The following is a 20,315-nucleotide window of genomic DNA, read 5'->3' on the forward strand; positions in this document are numbered from 1 at the left end:
ACCAGCTTGAGCCCAAGGTCACTGGCTCGATCCAAGAGGTCACTTGGTCTGCTGTAGCCCCACGGTCAAGGCGCATATGAGAAATCAATCAATGAACAACTAAGGTGCTGCAACAAAGAATTGATGCTTCTCATCTCTCTCCCTTTCTGTCTCTCTGTCCCTCTCTGTCTCTGACACACACACACACACACGCACACACACACAAATAATTTGGGTTCTAATCTATCCTGGGATGAAAAACAGGTAATAGTTTCTTTCATTTTTATCTTATTTTTAAATCAGTGTATGTTCAGCCCTGGAGAGGTGGCTCAGTGGATAAAGTGGCATCCTGGCACACTGAGGTTGCAGGTTCAATCCCTGGTCAGGGCACTTATGAGAAGCAATCAGTGAGTACACAACTAAGTAGAACAAATAAGTAGAACAATGAGTTGATGCTTTTCTCTCTCTCCCCTTCCTCTCTCTCTCCCTCTGTCCTTTCCTCTCTGTCTCTCTCTCTGTCAATCAATGGGAAAATTAAATCAGCTCTGGCCTGATAGCTCAGTTGGTTAGAGCACCATCCCAAAGCCACAGAGGCTGCCAGTGCCACCCCCGGTCAGGGCACACACAGGAACGGGTCAGTGTTCCTGCTTCTCTCTGACTCTCTCCTTCTTCTCTCTAAAATCAATAAAATAAACAGGAAGGAAAGGAGGGAGGGAGGAGATCAGTGCATGCTCATAGGTATGTTATGAATTAATACCAAAAGACTTGTAATTGAAACATCAGATTCTTGCCCCATTCCTCCCCAACCCCAGTCCCAATCCCCAGAGACAGTCGCTATAAATTTTTGCTGTTTATTCTGGCTTTTAATTCCTTAGTTGTAAATAATATGTTTATACTTTCATACCTTGATATCATGACTAAGACATTTATCCTTATGGTAGAAAAAAATTAGCTGTGTTATACCATTTTTTTCTTCATCATTCCAATATTATCCTATGTAATAAGTTATATAATTTAGTCAAAACAATAAAATATTTACATTTTTGACAATGTATGTTGACCACCAGAAGAGCCAGGAAGTATTTTGTGATTAACTTTTTAAATTTTTTTTAATTTTTAAATTTTTTTTAAGTGAGACGAGGGGAGATAGTGAGACAGACTCCTGCATGCACCCTGACCAGAATTCACCTGGCAACCTCCATCTGGGGCTGATGCTCGAATCCACAGAGCTACTTTTAGTACCCGAGGCTGACTTTTAGTACCCGAGGCTGACATCTTGGGACCAATTAGCTAGCCTCAGCGCCTGGGGCCTCCACTGAAACCAGTCAAGCCATTGGCTGTGGGAGGAGAAGAGGGAGAGAAGGTGGAGAAGGAGGGGGAGAGAAGCAGATGGTTGTTTCTCTTGTGTGCCCTGATCGGGAGTCAAACCCAGGACATCTATATGTCAGGCCAATGCTCTATTCACTGAGCCAACTGACCAGGGCTAATTTTATTTTTAATACAGGTTTTTTTTGTGTATTTCTACAAATTAATGACTTTCTTATTGGCACATTTTACATAAACCATTATTAAAATTTTACAATTGCTTCATTATAATTACCAAATAAAATAAAATTTTTCCCAAATGTTCGAATCTTTCAGATAATTGATCAGTTCCCCCTTTCTCATAGAGGTCTTTGCCCTGAATATCTCTGTTCTGTACCAGTTTAACTGGTTGTTCTCCAGGCCTGTTGTCATCCTGAGACCCTTTTTATTGAAGCTCTCCTAGGCTGAATCTGCAGTTTCTTCTATCTCGCATTTCTCTCTGATTTGGTGTCCCCTTCATTTACTGGGACACATTCTCTATCCTTCCTAAGGAAAGAAATCCTAACAGATAAATGTTCTAAGTCTTTGTTTACAATGTCAGCTTTTGTACCTGATTGATAGATCTGCTGGGTACAAAATCTAGATCATAAATCATTTTCAAGAGAAATGATTGCAATAATCCTTTTTTAATGCATTACTTTATTGTCTTCTAACAGGCATAGTTGGGTAGCATTCTAATTCTCTATTTTTTGTTGTGTAACTTGTTTGGGAGGTTTGTTTTGTTGTTTGTTTTTTTATTTTTTTTGGTCTCTAGAAGTTTTACGTTTCTTCTTTATCCCTTATGTTCTTGAATTTCACATTGATGTGCTTTGAGGGGGGTGTTGTTTTACTTACTATTTTTGAGTCAGGCACTTGGTAGGCGCTTTTAATCATGAGGCTAGTGTCTCTTAATTTTAGGAAATGTACTTGTATTATTTTGTTGGTATGTTCTTTCTCTCCTTTTTATCTCTTCTTTTCCATGAACCCCTATTTGTCTGATATTGGATCTCCTGGACTCACACTCTGATATTTATTTATGTCTTTTCAAACCCATTTGCTTAGAGATTTCCTTAACTTTTTCTTCTAATTTTTCTGAATTAGTTAAGTGTGCATCTACCTGAGGGCAAGTTACATAAAAGCCAAAGTAACAGTGGCATCAATAAATGGTTGATTTCTCTTTCATGAAGAGTAAGTGTGGAGGGAGGCAGCCCAGGGCTGGTCTAGTATTCCCTGGGATCAGGGGACCTGACTCTGACTCTCTGCCGTCCTCAGTGCACGGCTTCTGTCCTCAGTTCCAGCTGTCATTCCCACATTCCAGGCAGCAGGAAGAAGGAAGCCAGCTTAGTTCCTTTCAAGGAGCCTTCCTAAAAGTCCCACATGACACTTCATTAGTTGCGCCCAGCTACGGAGGAGCCAGGGAAATATGCTTTTAATGAGTAAATTGCCAAATAAATCAGGATTCAGCTGATGGCATTTCTCCTTCTTTGTGGTCATGGTGCATGGTACACTCAATTGTGAATTAGATTCTATGCCACACTTCTGTCCAATACTGAATTTTTACCATAAACTTTTAAATTTATTAGTTTTTAATTTTAGAGAGAGGCTGGGAGAGAGAGAAAGAGAGAGACAGGAATATCGATCTGTTCCTGTATGTGCCCTGACTGGGGATCAAACTGGCAACCAAACTATCCTGCCAGGGCTAAACATTTAAATTTATATATATATTATATATATATCTATATATATATAATATATATATAAATATATTTTTTATTCATTTTTCCTGTTTTTTTCAAGTGAGAGTAGAGGAGATAGCTTACTGCATTGCCCTGATCGGGATCCACCTAGCAACCCCCGTCTGGGGCTGGTACTCTCCCCCATCTGGGGTCATGTTAGCAACTGAGCTGTTTTTAGCGCCTGAGGCAGAGGTTCCACTGAGCCATCCTCAGTGCCTAGGGCCAGTGTGCTCAAACCAATTGAGCCATGGTGCGGGAGGAGGAGAAAGAGGGAGAGAAAAAGGGGGAGGATGGAGAGGGAAAGACGTATGGTCACTTCTGTGTGTCCTGACTGGGAATTGAACCATTCCCACGTTGGGCTGACGCTCTACCACTGATCCAACTGACCAGGGCCGTTCTGCTCCCTTCTTTGTCTTTGTTTCCCTTTCTGTCTTGTTTTGGTCTCCATCTTTCAAGTTGGAGGGTTTCTCAAATATCTGTAATCTTTGCCTGTATTTTTTGGTTTATATTTTTTATAACTTTATTGTCATATATCTCACTTACCATACAATTCACCCACTTAAAGTGAACAATTCAGTGTTTTGTTTTGTTTTCTAGTATAGTCACATAGCTGTGCAACCAGTGAATTTTACAACATTCTCATCACCCCAGAGGTAAATCCGTGCCCTTGAGCTTCCATCCCTTACGCCTGCTCCCCCAATTCGAGGCAACCACCAATCCAATTTCTATGTCTATAGCTTTGCCGTTTGGGGGCATGTCATACAAACGAATCATACAATATGTAGCATTTTGTGTCTAGTTCTTTCACTTATTGTAAGTGAAGGTTCAGCCATATTGTAGTAGGTACTACCACTTCATTTCTTTTTAAGGATGACTAATATTCCATTGTAAAGGATACACTGCATTTTGTTTTATCTCTTCATCAGCTGATGGGCATCTGGGTTGTCTTGAGCTTTGGATTGTTATGAATAATCTTGCTATGAACACTTTGGTACAATCTTTTTGTGTGGACATAATGTTTGTATTTCTCTTGGGTATATACTTAGGTGTGGAATTGCTGGGCCATGTGGTAACTCTATGTTTACTTTTTTTTTTTTATAGAAACAGAGAGAGAGAGGGATAGATAGGGACAGACAGACAGGAACCAAGAAAGATGAGAAGCATCAATCATTAGTTTTTTATTGCGACACCTTAGTTGTTCATTGATTGCTTCCTCATCTGTGCCTTGACCGTGGGCCTACAGCAGACCAAGTAACCCCTTGCTCAAGCCAGTGACCTTGGGTCCAAGCTGGTGAGCTTTGCTCAAACCCGATGAGCCCGCACTCAAGCTGGCAACCTCTGGGTCTCGAACCTGGGTCCTCCACATCCCAGTCCGATGCTCTATCCACTGCATCACCACCTGGTCAGGCTCTATATTTACTTTTTTGAAGAACTGCCAGGCTGTCTTCCAAAGTAGCTGCACCATTCCTACCAGCAGCATATGAGGATCCCAATTTGTCCACACCTTCCACAATACTTGACATTTTCTGTGATTATTGCCTTCTGTATCTTCTTTGGAGAAATGTCTGTTTGACTCCTTTGGCCATTTCTCGATTGGGTTGTCTTTGTACTGACTTAGGAATTTTTTATATGTTATAGATAGAGGTCTGTTATCAGATAAATGACTTGCAGGTATCTCCCTTTCTGCCAGCTTTCTTCTCACTTTTTTGATAGTATCCTTTGAAACACACATTTTGATGAAGTCCAGTTTATTATTTCTTTTATTATATGTATCATTTGTCCATATTTTTTTTTTAAATGAGAGAGACAGGAGGGACAGATAGGGACAGACAGGCAGGAAGGGAGAGCGATGAGAAACATCAGTTCTTCGTTGAGGCACCTTAAGTTGTTCAATGATTGCTTTCTTTTTTTTTTTTTTTTTAAAGATTTTATTTATTCATTATAGAGAGGGGAGAGAGAGAGAGAGAGAGAGAGAGAGAGAGAGAGAAGGGGGGAGGAGCAGGAAGCATCAACTCCCATATGTGCCTTGACCAGGCAAGCCCAGGGTTTTGAACCGGCAACCTCAGCATTTCCAGGTTGACGCTTTATCCACTGCACCACCACAGGTCAGGCCAATGATTGCTTTCTAATGTGTGCCTTATGGGGACGCTCCAGCAGAGTGAGTGACCCCTTGCTCAAGCCAGTGACCTTGGGCTTCAAGCCAGTGACCTTTGGGCTCAAGCCAGCAACCATGGGGTCATGTCTCTCATCCCACACTCAAGCCAGTGACCCTGTGCTCAAGCTGGATCAGCCCGCGTTCAAGCCTGCGATCTCAGGGTTTCGAACCTGGGTCCTCCACAACCCAGTCGGACGCTCTATCCACTGTGCCACCACCTGGTCAGGCAGTTTTGTTCATTTTTAATAATGACTAGGAGCTCTGCGCACAAGCAGGAATTAGAATTGTCCCCTGTTGGGCTGCTGTTTAATGTGATTGGGGTTGAGAGTCAGCTGTTTTACTGAGGAAACCAATAAATGTCATTGTGTTTGCTAGACTCTTATTTCCTGAGGTGGTTCAGTTTCTCCAGAGAAGACTCCTTTAATGCTGATTTCCCCACCCCGGAAAGGGATCTACTTGATCAGTAGAATTCTAGGAGTGAGACAGGAAACAGGACCAGGGTGTCCCACCCTTCTTATGCAGGTTTCACTTAATTTTTCTGTTTTCATTCTTGTCTTATTCCCCCTTCTAAGTCTTATTTAATTTCTGAAGATTGTTACCCTTTCATTTTCTGCTGATGGATGGGGCGGTTGCCTGGAGGCCTGCCCACTCTGCACACAGTCTTCATCCCACCCCATGCGTTGTATCATGTACTAACCCCAGCCCACTATCCTGGTCCCTCTGCCCCAGGCTGCCTGGAGGCCTGCCCACTCTGCACACAGTCTTCATCCCACCCCATGCGTTGTATCATGTACTAACCCCAGCCCACTATCCTGGTCCCTCTGCCCCAGGCTGCTTGGAGCTTCTCTCGAGCACATCACCTCACTTCTGGTTTGTCAGCCCACTATCCTGGTCCCTCTGCCCCAGGCTGCTTGGAGCTTCTCTCCAGTACATCACCTCACTTCTTGTCTGTCAGCCCTCGGGAAGCACTTTTAGGTTGTGATTCTTTTTGCTTCCTTTGCCCTACAGAATCCATTCTGGTTCCAGTCAGCCTTTAGCCTTCAGTCTTCTCTGTTTTCTTTGCCTTTATGACAATGCACTTTTTTTTTTTTTTTTTTTTTTTTTTTTGGTAGCAAGAGAGACAGACAGACAGGAAGAGAGATGAGAAGCTTTCGTAGTTGTGTTACTTTTAGTTGTTCATTGATTGCTTCTCATATGTGCCTTGACCGGCGGCTCAAGCTGAGCCAGTGAACCCTAGCTCAAGCCAGCGACCTTTGGGCTCAAGTGCGATCTTGGGATCATGTTGATGATCTCATACTTAAGCTGGTGACTCTGCTCTCAAACTGGTGACCTCAGAGTTTCTAACCTGGGACCTCTGCATCCTTAGTTGACGCTCTGTCCAGTGTGCCACCACGGGTCAGGCAATGAGGCACATTTGAAAAAGTTCTTTGCTGTTATTTCTAGTTGACTGTCTGGAAAAAAAAAAAAAAAGCTTGTGCAGTTCATCTCCTGTTTTATGTCCAGGAAAATGGGTTTTAGCCTGAGTATCCCCTGCAATAGATTGGTAGTTGTTGTTTGGAATGCTTGCTTGAGAAGGATCTCAAGAAAGTAAGAGCTAGATTGGTAATGTGGGTTATGGGTGTAGCCGGGGAAGATAGTGGCAGATTTGTTACGTATTTGCTATCCCTTCTCTTTAGGTAATGGGGAATCACTGAGGTTTTTTGAGTAGGGCATGACATGGCCAGAGTTGTGAGTAGTTGGATGAATTAGCTCTCCAGAACGGGAGCAAACAGGAGACTACCATAATGCAGGCCAAGGAAGAGACAGCAGCCTCTTTAGGACCTCAGCCAGAAAGGACTTAAACAGTCTCCCTTCCGCTTTTCTCCTCCCTGCTCGCCCTTCTAGCCCTGACTGTGGGAATTGGGACCAAGAGGCTTTGCTGTGGGCAGCCAGTGACCACGGTCACAATACAGCCAGTGTGGCCCCTCCCTTTTCCTGTGTGTGCTTAGGCAGTGGTTGACAAACTGCAGCTTGTCACAGTGGCTCTTTGACCCCTTGAGTGTGGCTCTTCCATAAAATACCACGTGCGGGCACTACCTCAATAAGGAGTGTACCTACCTATACAGTTTAAGTTTAAAAAATTTGGCTCTCAAAAGAAATTTCAGTTGTTATACTGTTGATATTTGGCTCTGTTGATGAATGAGTTTGCCCACCACTGGCTAAGGAGGCTCCTGGCCTTTCCTCTAGGCAAGTGACACCCTCCACTTCAGTCCTTTCCACCTCCAAACCCGTCCAGCCTTAGTCCTGACTCGGAAAAAGGACCTGGGCGGAAGTGATCCATGCTGTTCCCAGCAGTGGATCAGCCATCCTGAGGCTGCAGTTTCAGGTGGGAAGGGAGTCCTACTTGGCAGGAGGCATTTATGGCAATACGGCCCTGGAGTGGGGAGATGGCATATTTGGGGCTCTTTCCATAGGCTCCTTTCTGTTGGAGGTAATTTTCTGCATTTTTCTAGCTACCATCCAGATATGATGGACCCTCCTAGGCCTCCAGCTTCACCACTGGGGGGAGGCTGAGGCATGGAGTAAGTAGGGGTTGGCCTTGAGATACCCAGCCAGGGTCAGCCTCTTTCTGCGGTCACGCCTGGTGTGAACACAGTGAGGTGGGTCAGGGTGTTGGCGAAGGGTTACATCAGGCGCCGTCTTCATCAGGTGACATATATCCTTGCCATGCCCCCGAGGTGGGTAGGGCTGACAGTCCCCTTCCATCTAGGAGAAACAGGCACAGAGCAGAGAGGTGAGGTGACTTGCCAGGGTCACCAAGTTCCTAGTGGCAGAGCCAGGATTCAGACCCAGGCGGTCTGGCTCCAGGGCACAGGCTCAGAACTGTTTCACCAAACCGCCTGCCTTGCAGAGTAGCTGGGGTGCCCTCCCTGCAGGGTCCTGGTGCTCCCCCTGCTCCTGTCAGAGAAGGCTCTGGATTGCCTAAAAATGGAGCCTCAGGCCCCTGCGGAGGGCAGATCCTGGCCACGTAGGAAAAGCAGACTAAACTCTGGGCTGTCAGGATAGAGTTGGGCAGTTGGGCTTTTTGGGTTTCCTAGAAACCAGACCTCCTTCCAGAAAATGGGGAGGGTTGCCCTGTTTGTCCCACAGCCTTGCTCATGGCTCATGTCCTCTCCTTCTTCCTGACTCTGTGGGGAGGTCAGCGGTGGGATATGGGAGGAGAGGAAAAGGTAGGGAAGAGTAGGGACCAAGGAAACATGATTAGGCAGCTTCCATGCATGACCTTCGTATCCCGGCCACGGGCTGTGCACACCACCTGTGCTGTGTGACCCCAGCGTGTTCCAGGAGCTCGCATTCTGAATGGGAGAACCCAGAATGGATCTCAGGATCCTGGGGCAGCGCCTGCTGTGCAGGGGAGCGTGGTGGTCAAGCATGGCTCTCCTGGGGTGTGAGGGAGCACGAGGCGGGCAGCGCCGGCCCCAGCTGGCATGCGGAGGCTCTAGACTGGCTTTGACAGCTAGGTCCTGAGCAAGTCTCAGCTTCTCTGGGCCTCTGTTTCTCCACCTGCAAATGAGCAGTTTGTTTTTGAGGGCTTGCCATGGCCTGTGTCTCTGAGGACCTGATTTGTGTGAGGGCAGCTGGCAGTGAAGGAAGGCTGTCTGCCTCCTCCCACCCTGTGCTGAGCCAGACCCTCTCTGAAGGCCAGAGGCTTGGGCAGCGTGAGGACAGGTGAAATCAGAGATGCGGGTCGGTGGCCAGGACACCTTGGCGGGATCTCTTCTCTCTGCCTCCTCCTGTCTGGGGAGGGTAGAGGCAGCAAGGAAGTGCAAATCTGTGCTGTGGGGAAAAGAAATGCTCCTCTCTGCATCGTCAACCATGGGGTCCTCACAGGCAGCTTGGTGTCCCCAGACATCTGAACCCTCAACTCCTGGGCCCGGGCCTGGCTTCTCCCTGCCCAGCCATCGGTTGGTGTGGGACTAGCCATACAATAATGCCACAGGCAACAGAAGAGTGCCACGTTCCTGAAGCCTTTCCTTCTCCTCCCAGGCAACCTTCCTCTTCTGGCCCCAGGCCTGGTACAGGCCTGCTAGGACGTTAATCAGAGAGCCCCCTTGGAGTGGGAGGAGGCCTTTGATGCCCCCAATCCAACCTGCCACTGGAATTAGTGCTGCTCTCACTGATGAGACAGCAGCAGTAAGTAACTCCTAGACTCCCGGACTGCCAGGACAAGGCATTCCCAGCTGCACGTGGCATCTGGGTGCAGGAAGGGTTGAATTGTGAGGCTGTGCTGTCGATTAGTATGGTGGGCCCTGGAGCATGACTGGGAAGCTAAGGCCCTTCTCTCCTCCCCCAGGACATGTGAGACTGGCCGAGACCACCTCTGTTTTTGGGACTGGGGGGTGGGGAGGGGACTCTGGGACACTGATGGCCCTTAACAGCAGCTGCAAATGGAAAATGCTGGGCAGAGCTGAGCTGAGGCCACGAAGGGAGGAAAGTATCCCAGACTGTCTGATCACCCCAGCCTGCTGTCCCCTTTTGGGCCCTGACATTTCTCCCAGGCACATACCAGCACATGACAATGAATCTGAGCCCCTCCAGCCCCCACACCAGCGCTACGGCTGTCCTGGCTCATCTGTCAGTCACTCGATCCCCCACACCTGTTCCAGGCACGGCCTGTGAGCTGCCCACTCACACCCACAGCTATGAATAGGGTGGAGGATGGGGAACAAGGTGGCGTTCTGAGGGCAGGAGGGCAAGTGGTGGGGGCCAGCTCTTAGGGCAATATGGGGGGGCTTTCCTCTTAGGCTGAGAAAGTAGAGAAGCGAACTTGTTTGGGGGAGGTCGTTAGGGTAGGGGATACAGGGTGGAAAGGAGAATGGGTGGGGTTGTACTTGGAAGGATGGGGCCCTGCGGACAAGATGCGGCGCCCTGGGGTGCACTGTCTGCGTCGCTGGCTGGCCTCTCCTGGACCTCTGCAGCATGGCCACAGGGCAGGTTCTGGGGCAGACTTTGGATTGTCACTTGTGGGTTATCTGTCTTCTCCAGCCCACTTCTCTCCCTGCTCCCCTGGGCAACCAGCTCACTTGTGCCACTTGCTATCCCATAAGTTGTAGATTTCTTGAGAGCAGAGACACTGTTTCGGCCACTCTGAGCCTGCACTGTGTCCCTACCCATGCTGGGCTGGGGCAGGATAAATGGGCGATTGACTGATTAAAGGGCCAGATGAGTGGGAAGTAGTGACAGAAGACTCTGGTGTGTATTTGAAGTGGAAGCAGAGCTGGGATTCAGAGGATTCCCCCATAAACAGAGATTGTAGGTCTCTACTTGGAACCAAGGGAACCTTGTCTCACCTGGCGCCACCCAGAGGTGAGAGGTGGAACAGCCACACATGACCTTTATTTTTTTTATTCTTATTTTTTTTGTATTTTTCTGAAGTTGGAAACAGGGAGGCAGTCAGACAGACTCTCGCATGCGCCCGACTGGGATCCACCCAGCACGCCCACCAGGGGGCAATGCTCTTCCCATCTGGGGCGTTGCTCTGTTGCAACCAGAGCCATTCCAGCGCCTGAGGCAGAGGCCATGGAGCCATCCTCAGCGCCCGGGCCAACCTTGCTCCAATGGAGCCCTGGGGCTGCGGGAGGGGAAGAGAGAGACAGAGAGGAAGGAGAGGGGGATGGGTGGAGAAGCAGATGGGTGCTTCTTCTGTGTGCCCTGGCCGGGAATCGAACCCGGGACTCCTGCACACCAGGCCAACACTCTACCACTGAGCCACTGGCCAGGGCCTCGTGACCTTTAATTGAAAGCTCATCTTGTACGTGACACTGCTCAAGCCCTGGGGAGATCTTAGTTCTTGGCTCTAGGGTGCTTGCTTCTGCTAGGGATAAGGCCGACTGAACAATTCTTGCCAGCATGGGGCAGTGAAGGGCAAGTCCAGACCACTTTGGGGGTTCTGGGGCAACTGCTACCTTTGTGTAGTAGGAAGAGCCTATGAAGGTTGGGCCAGTCCTACCCAAGCTGGTACAGAGCATTCTTTTAGGTGGCGCATGAATAATCATTTTGTAGTAGTTATGTGATTATTTTTATATATATTAGAAAAATAGATTTAAGCCTGGCCTGGCCCCATGGATGTCCCCCCCACACACCCCCTGTGTTCCTGCCTGTTCAGGTTCCTGCCCTTTCAAGCTGAGCTTCCTGCCAGTCCTTCTTCAGGCACGGTCCACATTTCTGCCCTGTAGCTAACGCAGGTCCCAGTGTTCTCTCTCTTTCCGCACAACCTCATTTTATATGAGGCCTGCAAGTGGAGAAAGTGGGAAGCTCTCTAAGCTCCTCCTCACTACGTTTTCAAGCCCCCCATTGCTTCCTTGCCTAGGGGTCTCCTTGACGCCACCCCCGGTAGTGTGCCTGCTGACATTCCTGTCTGCTTTTTGGCTTTCCGGTGTCTCTCTCCAGGCAGACCTCAACACCAATATGGAGGATGAAGGCAGCTCCTTCTACGGGGTCTCCAGCCAGTATGAGAGTCCTGAGAACATGATAATCACCTGCTCCACCAAGGTTTGCTCATTCGGCAAGCAGGTGGTAGAGAAAGTGGAGGTAGGAGCACCCGGTGCACTTATTTAACCAGAGCTTTTCACTGTTTGAGTCTGGTCTTCATTCATGCCCTCCTCCTTCCCCAAGTTTGTCTGAATTAATGAAGCCTTACCCTCACAGCCTCTTAGTTATTGGTAACCCACCTCACGTTATACACGACCAGATGCCCAACTGGGACCAGGAAGGCGCCATCCTCTCCCCAGTGTTCTCAGCCTTGACTACACCTGAGACCAGCAGAGCTTTTGAAACACACCAGTGCCCGAATCCCACCTCACAGCACCTAGCCCAGAATCTCTAGAGTGGAATCTGGGCAATAACTGTTTGTAAAAAGCTCCTTAAGTTATTTACCCTAAGTTACTATTTAAATTTTTTTTTCTATTGATTTGACGAACAAAGGAAGAGAGAGAGAGAGAGAAGCAGTAACTTAATTGCTCTTCTACTTAATTGTTCCATTTAGTTGTGCAGTCATAGATTGCTTCTTATATGTGCTCGGCCTGGGGATCGAACCTGTGAGCTCAGTGCACTGGACAATGCTTTATCCACTGAGCCACCGCCAGGGCCTGAATTAAATTTTAATTTCTAAATAATTGTGGCCCTGGCCGTTGGCTCAGTGGACAGAGCATTGGCCTGGCATATGGACGTCACAGGCTTGATTCCGGTCAGGGCACACAGGAAAAGCGACCATCTGCTTCTCCCTTTCCCCCTTGTCTCACTCTTTCCTTCCTGCAGCCAGGGGCTTGACTGGTTTGAGCGTGGGCCCCAGGCACTGAGGATAGCTTGATTGGTCCAAGAGCATCAGCCTCAGGTGCTAAAAATAGCTTGGTTGATTCAAGCATTGGCCCAGATGTAGTTGCAGAGTGGACCCCAGTCAGGGCACATGCTGGAGTCTGAGTCACTATCTCCCCTCTCACTTAAAAAAGAGAGAGAGAGAGAGAGAAGAAAAGAAATAATTATGAACCCACATGTAATTATAATCCCATGTACCCTTCACCCAGTTCCCCCAAAGGCAACCATTTTTATAACTATTTGCAACCAGGAAATTGACATTGATACTACTCACTAATCTGATTCAGATTTAATTTGTTTGCATATAATCTTTGTGTGTGTGTGTGTCTGTACACGTGTAGCACACACGCAGTTCTATGTCCATAAGGATTGCTGTGCACTCTTCACTTGTGTTATTTCAGTGTGTGCCCAGCATTGAGTCATTATCTATCCTGTCTTGCCTATTGCCACTACTCTTATGTTTTGAAGTACTCTTCCTCCCATACTCACCTTCTGAGTATCAGAACTCAAGACAAATGGTCCCTGTGGTCCCTGTCACTGAGGGAGGAGGGAGGCTCTGTTCTGCCTTTTCTTTCCACTTGAGTTAATGGTGGAGCTTCCCCATGCACTTAGGCCTGGGCCAAATGTGGTCAAAAGAGATTCTAAACCCTCCTGTCCCTGGGTCCGCAGACAGAGTATGCCCGCTATGAGAATGGCCATTACTCGTACCGCATCCACCGGTCTCCGCTCTGTGAGTACATGATCAACTTCATCCACAAGCTGAAGCACCTGCCCGAGAAGTACATGATGAACAGTGTGCTGGAGAACTTCACCATCCTGCAGGTGTGGGGGGTAGGGCTGCCGACGCTGCAGGGCTAGGGGAGGGGTGGGGCAGGGGCTCAAGCAAATGGCATGCCCTCTTCGGGGGCCTTACCCCTCATCTTTTCTCCCTCTAGGTGGTCACCAACAGAGACACACAGGAGACTTTGCTGTGTATTGCATATGTCTTTGAGGTGTCAGCCAGCGAGCATGGGGCTCAACACCACATCTACCGGCTGGTGAAAGAATAAGAGACTTGGGGAACAGGGAGGGGGGAAGAGACGCTGTGTGTATAAGGAACATGGGGAGGGACCCTGCAGGGGCAGCCCCCTGAAGTGCCAAGAAAGCTGACTCTTCCTACCCAGGAACAAACTGTGCCTGAACCTGCAGTGCCCAACCCCAAATAAACCCAAGACGTGTATTTTCAGAGGACCCCATTTGGCCGTAGGAGCCCTGGGAGGGACTGGGGGAGGAGGGGACAGTCTGGGAAGCAGGCTGGAAACGGCCCAGAGATGCATCTTAGGCAGTTCTGAAGCCATCGCCCCAATGGACTCAGCCAGGAATGTCACCAGACACTGAAGCTCAAGATGGGATTGTCCTCTGGTGCCTTGAGCCCCTGCACTCTGCTGCTGGCTGCCCTGGGAGGCCTGGGGATAGGCATGTGGGCTCTCCATTCTGTGCGTGCTCGAGTGTGCCCACAGCTGCACTTCCTGGCCACATCTGCTGCTGCTCTTAACAGGCAGACTGGTCCAACGCAGGAGTGGATTTTCGGTGTGGAGGTGACTGAGTTGTTGGGTAGGTTAGATGACACAGAGCTGTTTAGTTTTTAGCCATCTGTGACTGTGGTTTTCATGGCCCTGCTGGCTTGTAGGGGGAGCAGGTCTTAGATCAGAGGAGGCAGAGACAGGGAAGGTGGGAGGGCAGGGTCGGAGCCAGCCTGAGGAGGTGAGGTGCTGAGGCTGGCGTCATGCGGCATCCTTTTCGGTGGTGAAGGCCAAGAGTGTTGGTCAGAGGTCTGTGGTGCACCGCTGGTCTCAGACCAGCCAGTCCTGATGTTCTGTGAGTCTCACGTCCCTCCCAGCCAAGATGCCTGTCCGGTGGTGACCACTGCAGAGCCAGCCCAGGCCACCCACTCCCTCCCCAGTGGTTTCTGTGCTCCCTGGGGATGAAGGAGGAGTGGTGTGGAACCCACTCTGGGTCTAGAGACAACCAGCTGAAGCGGTTGGTCTCTGTTTATTTCTCCTGTGAACTGGCAGGGGCTTAATGTTTCAGCAGTCCTGACTTCATCCTAGTATTCCTCACTGCCTGACTTCAGCCAAATGTCTCCGCCTTTCTGAGCCTGTAACAGGGGGCAGGCAATTGCACCCACCTTAGAAGGCCTTAATGTGGAGGAGAAAGAATGTCTACAAAGTGCCTATGCAAGATGCACTAAACATGATAATTAGCTCATCACTCACCTTCCTCAGGGAGGCCTGGGCCTGGCTCTTTGCTGCCATCTAGTGGCTCTGGTATCTTCTCCAATGGGAACCACAATCCCAGAAGTTTGGGATTCAACCTACAGGTGTTTATTGTGCCCAGCACTCAGGGATATAGTATATATGGGAATACACAAATGAGGAAGGCAGCATCTAGGAGGGGGTACCAAGTGGATTGGAGCAAGGGCTCGCATCGACCACTAGGATTGGCATCCTGGCCCTCAACTATACCTAGACGTGACCTTGGGGCAAGTTACTTCATTGCATTGTGCCTCAGTTTCTCCATCTGTAAAATGGGTATAACAACAGTACCTACCTCATATATGTAGAGAGCCTAGCATAGTGCTGAATACATAAAAGTGTTCAATAAATATACTTTTTTTTATTAATAGTGGCAACTTTCAGTCTGAGGAGTCAGATTGGAAGACTTGATCTGATTCTCAGAGCACATGGACTTCAGAGATGGGAGAGTGGATTCATGGAAGGGGCCCCAACCGAGACAGGCTGCCCCTAAACGGAAGGGCAATGTTTGAATAAGCAAACAGGAAGAAGGCTGAAGGCTGGCCAGCGTTCCTGGTGGGGAAAAGCCAGTCGGTCTGCCTCTGTCTTCCATAGGCCAGCACTCTCTCTTTTTATTAAAACGTAACTTTAACAAAGACCTGGGCTACTGCTAGACCTAATGCCAAGCTGTTAACTTTACATGGGGCGGAGGTGGGGTGGGGGTCCCCGAGGCCCCTGCTTGGGTGGCGTGTCTGTGAAGGCTGGTGTTTGTGTGAGGCTCTCCTGCCCCTTCCCCAGTCACCCGCACATCCCTCTCCCCTCCCCTTCCCTTTCCCTGGAGCTGTTTGGATAAGGGAGCTCACCATGCCTGCTCTACCAGCTCGACTGGGAACCTTCGGACAAACGCTAATGAAGGATGTCTGAGCAGCCTCTTGACCGTGGGACAAAAGCACAAGCTAAGGCAATGGTCTTTTTGTGTCATGGGTGAGAAGGAGTGTCGTTGGGGTCAAGTGACGGCTATGAGTTTTCCCTTTCCTTTAGGAACTAAACTCAGTAGCCTAATGGAGGGTCACCTACTTACAACTGTCAATTCCAAACCAGTCCATTGTAGGGGATCTAGGTGAGGTGTAGGAGCCTGTCCCACTGGTGTAGGGCAGACTGTGGCCTTTGGGGCAGATGGGAGACCTGACCCTGGCCCCATCTTGCTGCAGCCTCATCTGATCCTCCCTGCACTCTGAATCACCCTTCCCAGCATGCACCACATGCGCCCCCAGCCCTCGGCCCCTACGAGAGAACTGTTACTCATTCTTCAAGAGCCGGGCTGCAGTCATCTCTTCTCATGCAGACGGTTCATAACGCCAGCTCTTGTGTGGTAGAAGCATTCCATTCCTGACCTGTCAGAGTACTTGTTACTTGGTAACGGAAAGTCAGTGCCTCTGTCATCTCTGCTGATCCTCACCTGACAGGTACTGTGCTATCCTCGTTTTAAAGGTGAAGAAAGTGGGGCATGAAGGCGAACTGACTTCCTTGGAGTATTCATACGTTTATTCATTCACGTAGCCCATTTTTAATCTGCTTTGTGCCAGGCACTGGGAATGTGTTGATGACCAAGAAAGATGAAATCCTTGGGAGCTTACATTTTACTGAGAAAGACAAAGTGAGCAAGGAAGTGAGACGTGTGAACTGTGACTCACATTGTCAAAGTGTGCGCTGACATGGGGAGCCTCTGAGGCCTGGGCAGGTTGAGGGCAGGATGGTGACTGGTGTGTTCCAGCAACAGAGAGGAGGATATGTCAGAGGGAGAAATGCCCAGGGGTGGGGACAGGCAGGGGCTGCACCCGGCCCAGGCCAGCCCTCCTGGGGAGGAGGAGCCAGAGATCCAGCTCCCTCCTCTGCAGGCCAACACCCCCTGACTCAGTAAGGACTTGGGCTTTTACTCCATGTGAAGGGAGGTCCTGCAAGCGTGTTAAGCAAGAGAAAAGTCTTTCTGATCTGGCTTTTAGAAAGCAGCTCTGGAGCTGCTGTGGACCACAGAGAAGCACATGCAGACTGCTACTGAGTCTCTTTCCTTTTTGACTCAGCTTCTGTGGGTGGAGACTGGATTTCCTGGTGTGTTACTTTCTGTAGAGTAAGCACGTCCAGAGCCTAGCAGGTGCTTGGTAGACAGGTGATGAATGCCCATGTACAAGGCAGTACGTCTGTGCCACTGGGGCTTAGGAGGTGAGTAGGGGCTCCTGAGCCCTCGAGGGTAGAGCTCCTTAGAGCTAGCAAGCACTGTCATTGAAATGGGGACGTGGGAACACGGGTCTGATGATGAATCGGCAGCTTGTGTCCCAGTGGCCACCAATGAACTTCCATAAAGTAGGATGATCTAATGAGAGGCACGTGCAGGAGTTTAAGGTGCATGTGCGTGTGCGTGTGCATGTGTGCAGACAGGCTTTGCCCTCTTAGGACTGAGCCGAGCAGTAAGGAACAAGGGCTGCCGTGGCGTGGCCAGGCCCAGGTCTCCCGCACCCTGTGTGCTCAGTGTGCCGCCCGCTCCCCTTCCCTGACTAGGGTTCAGGGGACACTGGGCAGGGTGGTGACGGAGCTAGAGGCAGAGGGCTGACATCCTTGTAAGCAGAGGTGGTGACAGCAGGTAGCTCTGACAATGGGCAGGGCTGGGCCCTGTGTGGGTTCTTGGGCCACCAGTGCTCACCTGGGCCACAGCCTGCATTGAGGAGGAATGTCAAGTCAAGCAGTAATTTATGTGTTTAGTTTACCCATTGTGTTTGACCCCTTCTTACATATCTGTTATGTCAGCTTCAAGAATGAAAACAAGAAACTTTTTCCCCAGAGTTTAATCTGTACAAGTTGTTTTTAAGACCTTAAACCCTGGAGCCAAGCTGGTCTGGGACTGAATTGGCTTCTTACAAGTTGAGTGATCTTGGGCAGGTGACTCACCTCTTTGGAGGCTTCTTGGGGTCACATGGCTTTGACATCAGGTAGCTGTTGGGAAGAGAGCAATCAGCACCACCCCTAACTCTGTCCCAGTGAGGTCTCTGAGAACGCTCATAACTTAAGGCAGCGATTTCCAACCTTTTCCATCTCTTGGCACGTATAAACTAATTACTAAAATTCTGCAGAACACCAAAAAAAAAATTTTTTTTTTGCTGATCTGACCAAAAAAGTGGATATAATTTTGATTCATTAATACCAGATAGCAATTGTTGTGTGTTGGCTGTTGTCATTTTTGTATTTGAAAATCTTAAGGGAAAAGAGGTCAGTGCCCCTGATTAAACAGTCAGGTATTGCATGTTTTAAAAATTCTTGCAGCATACTGGTTTAAAATCGCCAACTTGGGGTTATAAAAACTTCCCATGACTGCTCTTAAACGCGTGCACGTGCGCGCGCGCACCCCCCCCCCCCCCCCCCCTCACTAAAGCTCTACTGAGCAGGCCCAGGGGAGTTTAAAGGCTGAGAGAGCAGGCCCCAGGGGAGGGTCTGGAAAGGGAGGACAGGACAAATAGCCGTTTCTGAATAGGAAGCTGCCTGGAATTTGTTATTTACTTCCTGGGAAAGCATGGGAAAAGGGGAGCAAGTATCTTGGTAGTCTGGTGGAGTCCAGTTAGAAATGGCTAAGGGTCTTTTTTAAGTTCATGAATGTCTAATATTCAACTCAGTTTTTATATTTTTGCTATGAAAACCCCCTGTGTCTCTCCACATCTTCAGTAAAGTCTGCCATGTGCAAGAAGGCCTTTGTGTGACTCATTTCTTTTTACAGAAATGAAAGTGTATCCTCTATCGGTAGAGCAACAAGCGCCATGGCACCGTAGAGGCGTTGTAACTGCAGCAGGCCTGCGAAAGGCACGCCAGCGCCGCCCAGCCGGCCCGCCCCTCTCAAGAGAAGGGAAAGGACTTGGGGGCTCCGGTGTACATGGGGTGCCGTTCAGCCAGGGCGTCGGACTATCAGCAAGAGCCCTGGCTGCCACCTGGGTGACGCAAACTCCTTCACCACCACCCCCCAAGTGAGGAAGTTCCGGCGCGGGGTTCTGTGCGCACGTACTTTTAGATGCATACCGTTTGGTACTTAAACAACTTAGGGTCACAAAACCACTGGATTGGAAAGTGGGTAAAATGAGAGGTTCTGGCAGAGCTGGGAGGATGTGGTTCTGGCTAGGCACCTTAGGAACTTAGCTTGAGCCCTTGACCTAGCAGTACGAGCTCACTCACGTCAGAGCAGTGTGATGGATAAGCCCAAGTACCGCTTCATTGGGCAGCACCACTCCCAGGTCATGGGGACACCTGAGTCTGCTTGGTACCATGTTCTTTCCTCCATTGGGAAACTTTTTCTGTGGGTTTCACATATGTTCAAGCAGGGAGTTAGGTGAGCTTAAAACACCATGACAGCAATGTTGAGAGTCTGGTACCCCTGTCTGTGGGCCTGAATCCTCCCATCCAAGGATCAAGGAATCCTTTTTTTGTGGACATTGGTTAGAGAGGGCTTCTTTTTTTTTTTTAAGATTTTGTTTATTGATTTTTAGAAGGAGAGAGAGAAAGGGGAGAAAGGTTGGGGGGGGGGGGTGAGGAGCAGAAAGCATTGATTTATAGTAATTGCTTCTCATATGTGCCTTGTCACAGCAAACTCGGGGTTTCGAACAGGTGACCTCATTTTCCAGGTGGACACTTGATCCACTGCACCACCACAGGTCAGGCAAGATGGTTCTCTTTTTTTTGTACCCACAAGACCCAATTACATCAAGCTGACCCAATGCTTGTGAATATTTAGTCACATTGGCATTTCTTAGACACTTATTAGCCGCTGTGCTACACTCTTACTAGTTTGATGTTTGAAGGGGGATAATTCTGAGACCCCGTTTACCTAGAGCAGCCTCCCCCTCCTTTCCTCTTGAAGTGGTGAGCAAGAGAGACCTTCCTTCAATGACAGAGCCTGTCCATCCCAGGCTCCATCTGTGGGCTAGACCAGCAGCCTAAAACCATTTTCTCACCTTAGTTCTGAGAACACCAAGGACAGATGGCCTTAGACTGAGATTTTCTTGGCTCTCAGGCTTATTATAGGTAGCTCTGGACACATCACTAGGGGCTTATTGCTAGGGACTGAGGAGAGGAAGAAAGAGGGAAGGAGCAGGAGCAGGAAAACCTGAGAAAGGGTAGGAAGAAAGCACTATTGGGAGGGCCACTATTGTTCCCCACGACTAGTGCTTGCAGGCCCTGCCAGCAGGGGTTTGTGCTGCAGGCTGGCTGGTGCGGTGCGGCACCCCCAGCATGAGGCGAACACCTACTGAGAACAATTCTAGGCGCTGAGGGCGGCAGGGAAGAATGCAAAGGCCCTTGCTTTCATGGAATGCCCCTTCTGGCAGGGGAGACTAATACTGCACAAGCAACAAGAAAAGGTACATAAGCAAGAAACTATCAGGAAGTGATTAGTGCTTTGATGAAAATAAAACAGGATGATGTAGCAGAACAGGGGTTGGC

The 20,315-nt window shown here is 49.1% G+C and overlaps 1 protein-coding gene across 5 annotated transcripts in view; it reads left to right on the forward strand.

Annotated features, from left to right (window-relative positions):
• TEAD4 (TEA domain transcription factor 4) overlaps positions 1 to 18,411 on the forward strand; it is an 83,888-nt gene extending 65,477 nt beyond the window's left edge. For all 5 annotated transcript variants that reach the window (XM_066257698.1, XM_066257695.1, XM_066257696.1 and 2 more), the window contains 3 exons: positions 11,644 to 11,784; positions 13,237 to 13,389; positions 13,503 to 18,411. In XM_066257698.1, the coding sequence (XP_066113795.1) occupies positions 11,644 to 11,784; positions 13,237 to 13,389; positions 13,503 to 13,616 (408 nt within the window). In that variant the 3' untranslated portion in view covers positions 13,617 to 18,411. The remainder of the gene's footprint in view (positions 1 to 11,643; positions 11,785 to 13,236; positions 13,390 to 13,502) is intronic.
• Positions 18,412 to 20,315: the final 1,904 nt, after the last annotated feature.

This window comes from Saccopteryx bilineata, chromosome 2 (assembly GCF_036850765.1).
Source record: "Saccopteryx bilineata isolate mSacBil1 chromosome 2, mSacBil1_pri_phased_curated, whole genome shotgun sequence".
Lineage (NCBI taxonomy): Eukaryota > Metazoa > Chordata > Mammalia > Chiroptera > Emballonuridae > Saccopteryx > Saccopteryx bilineata.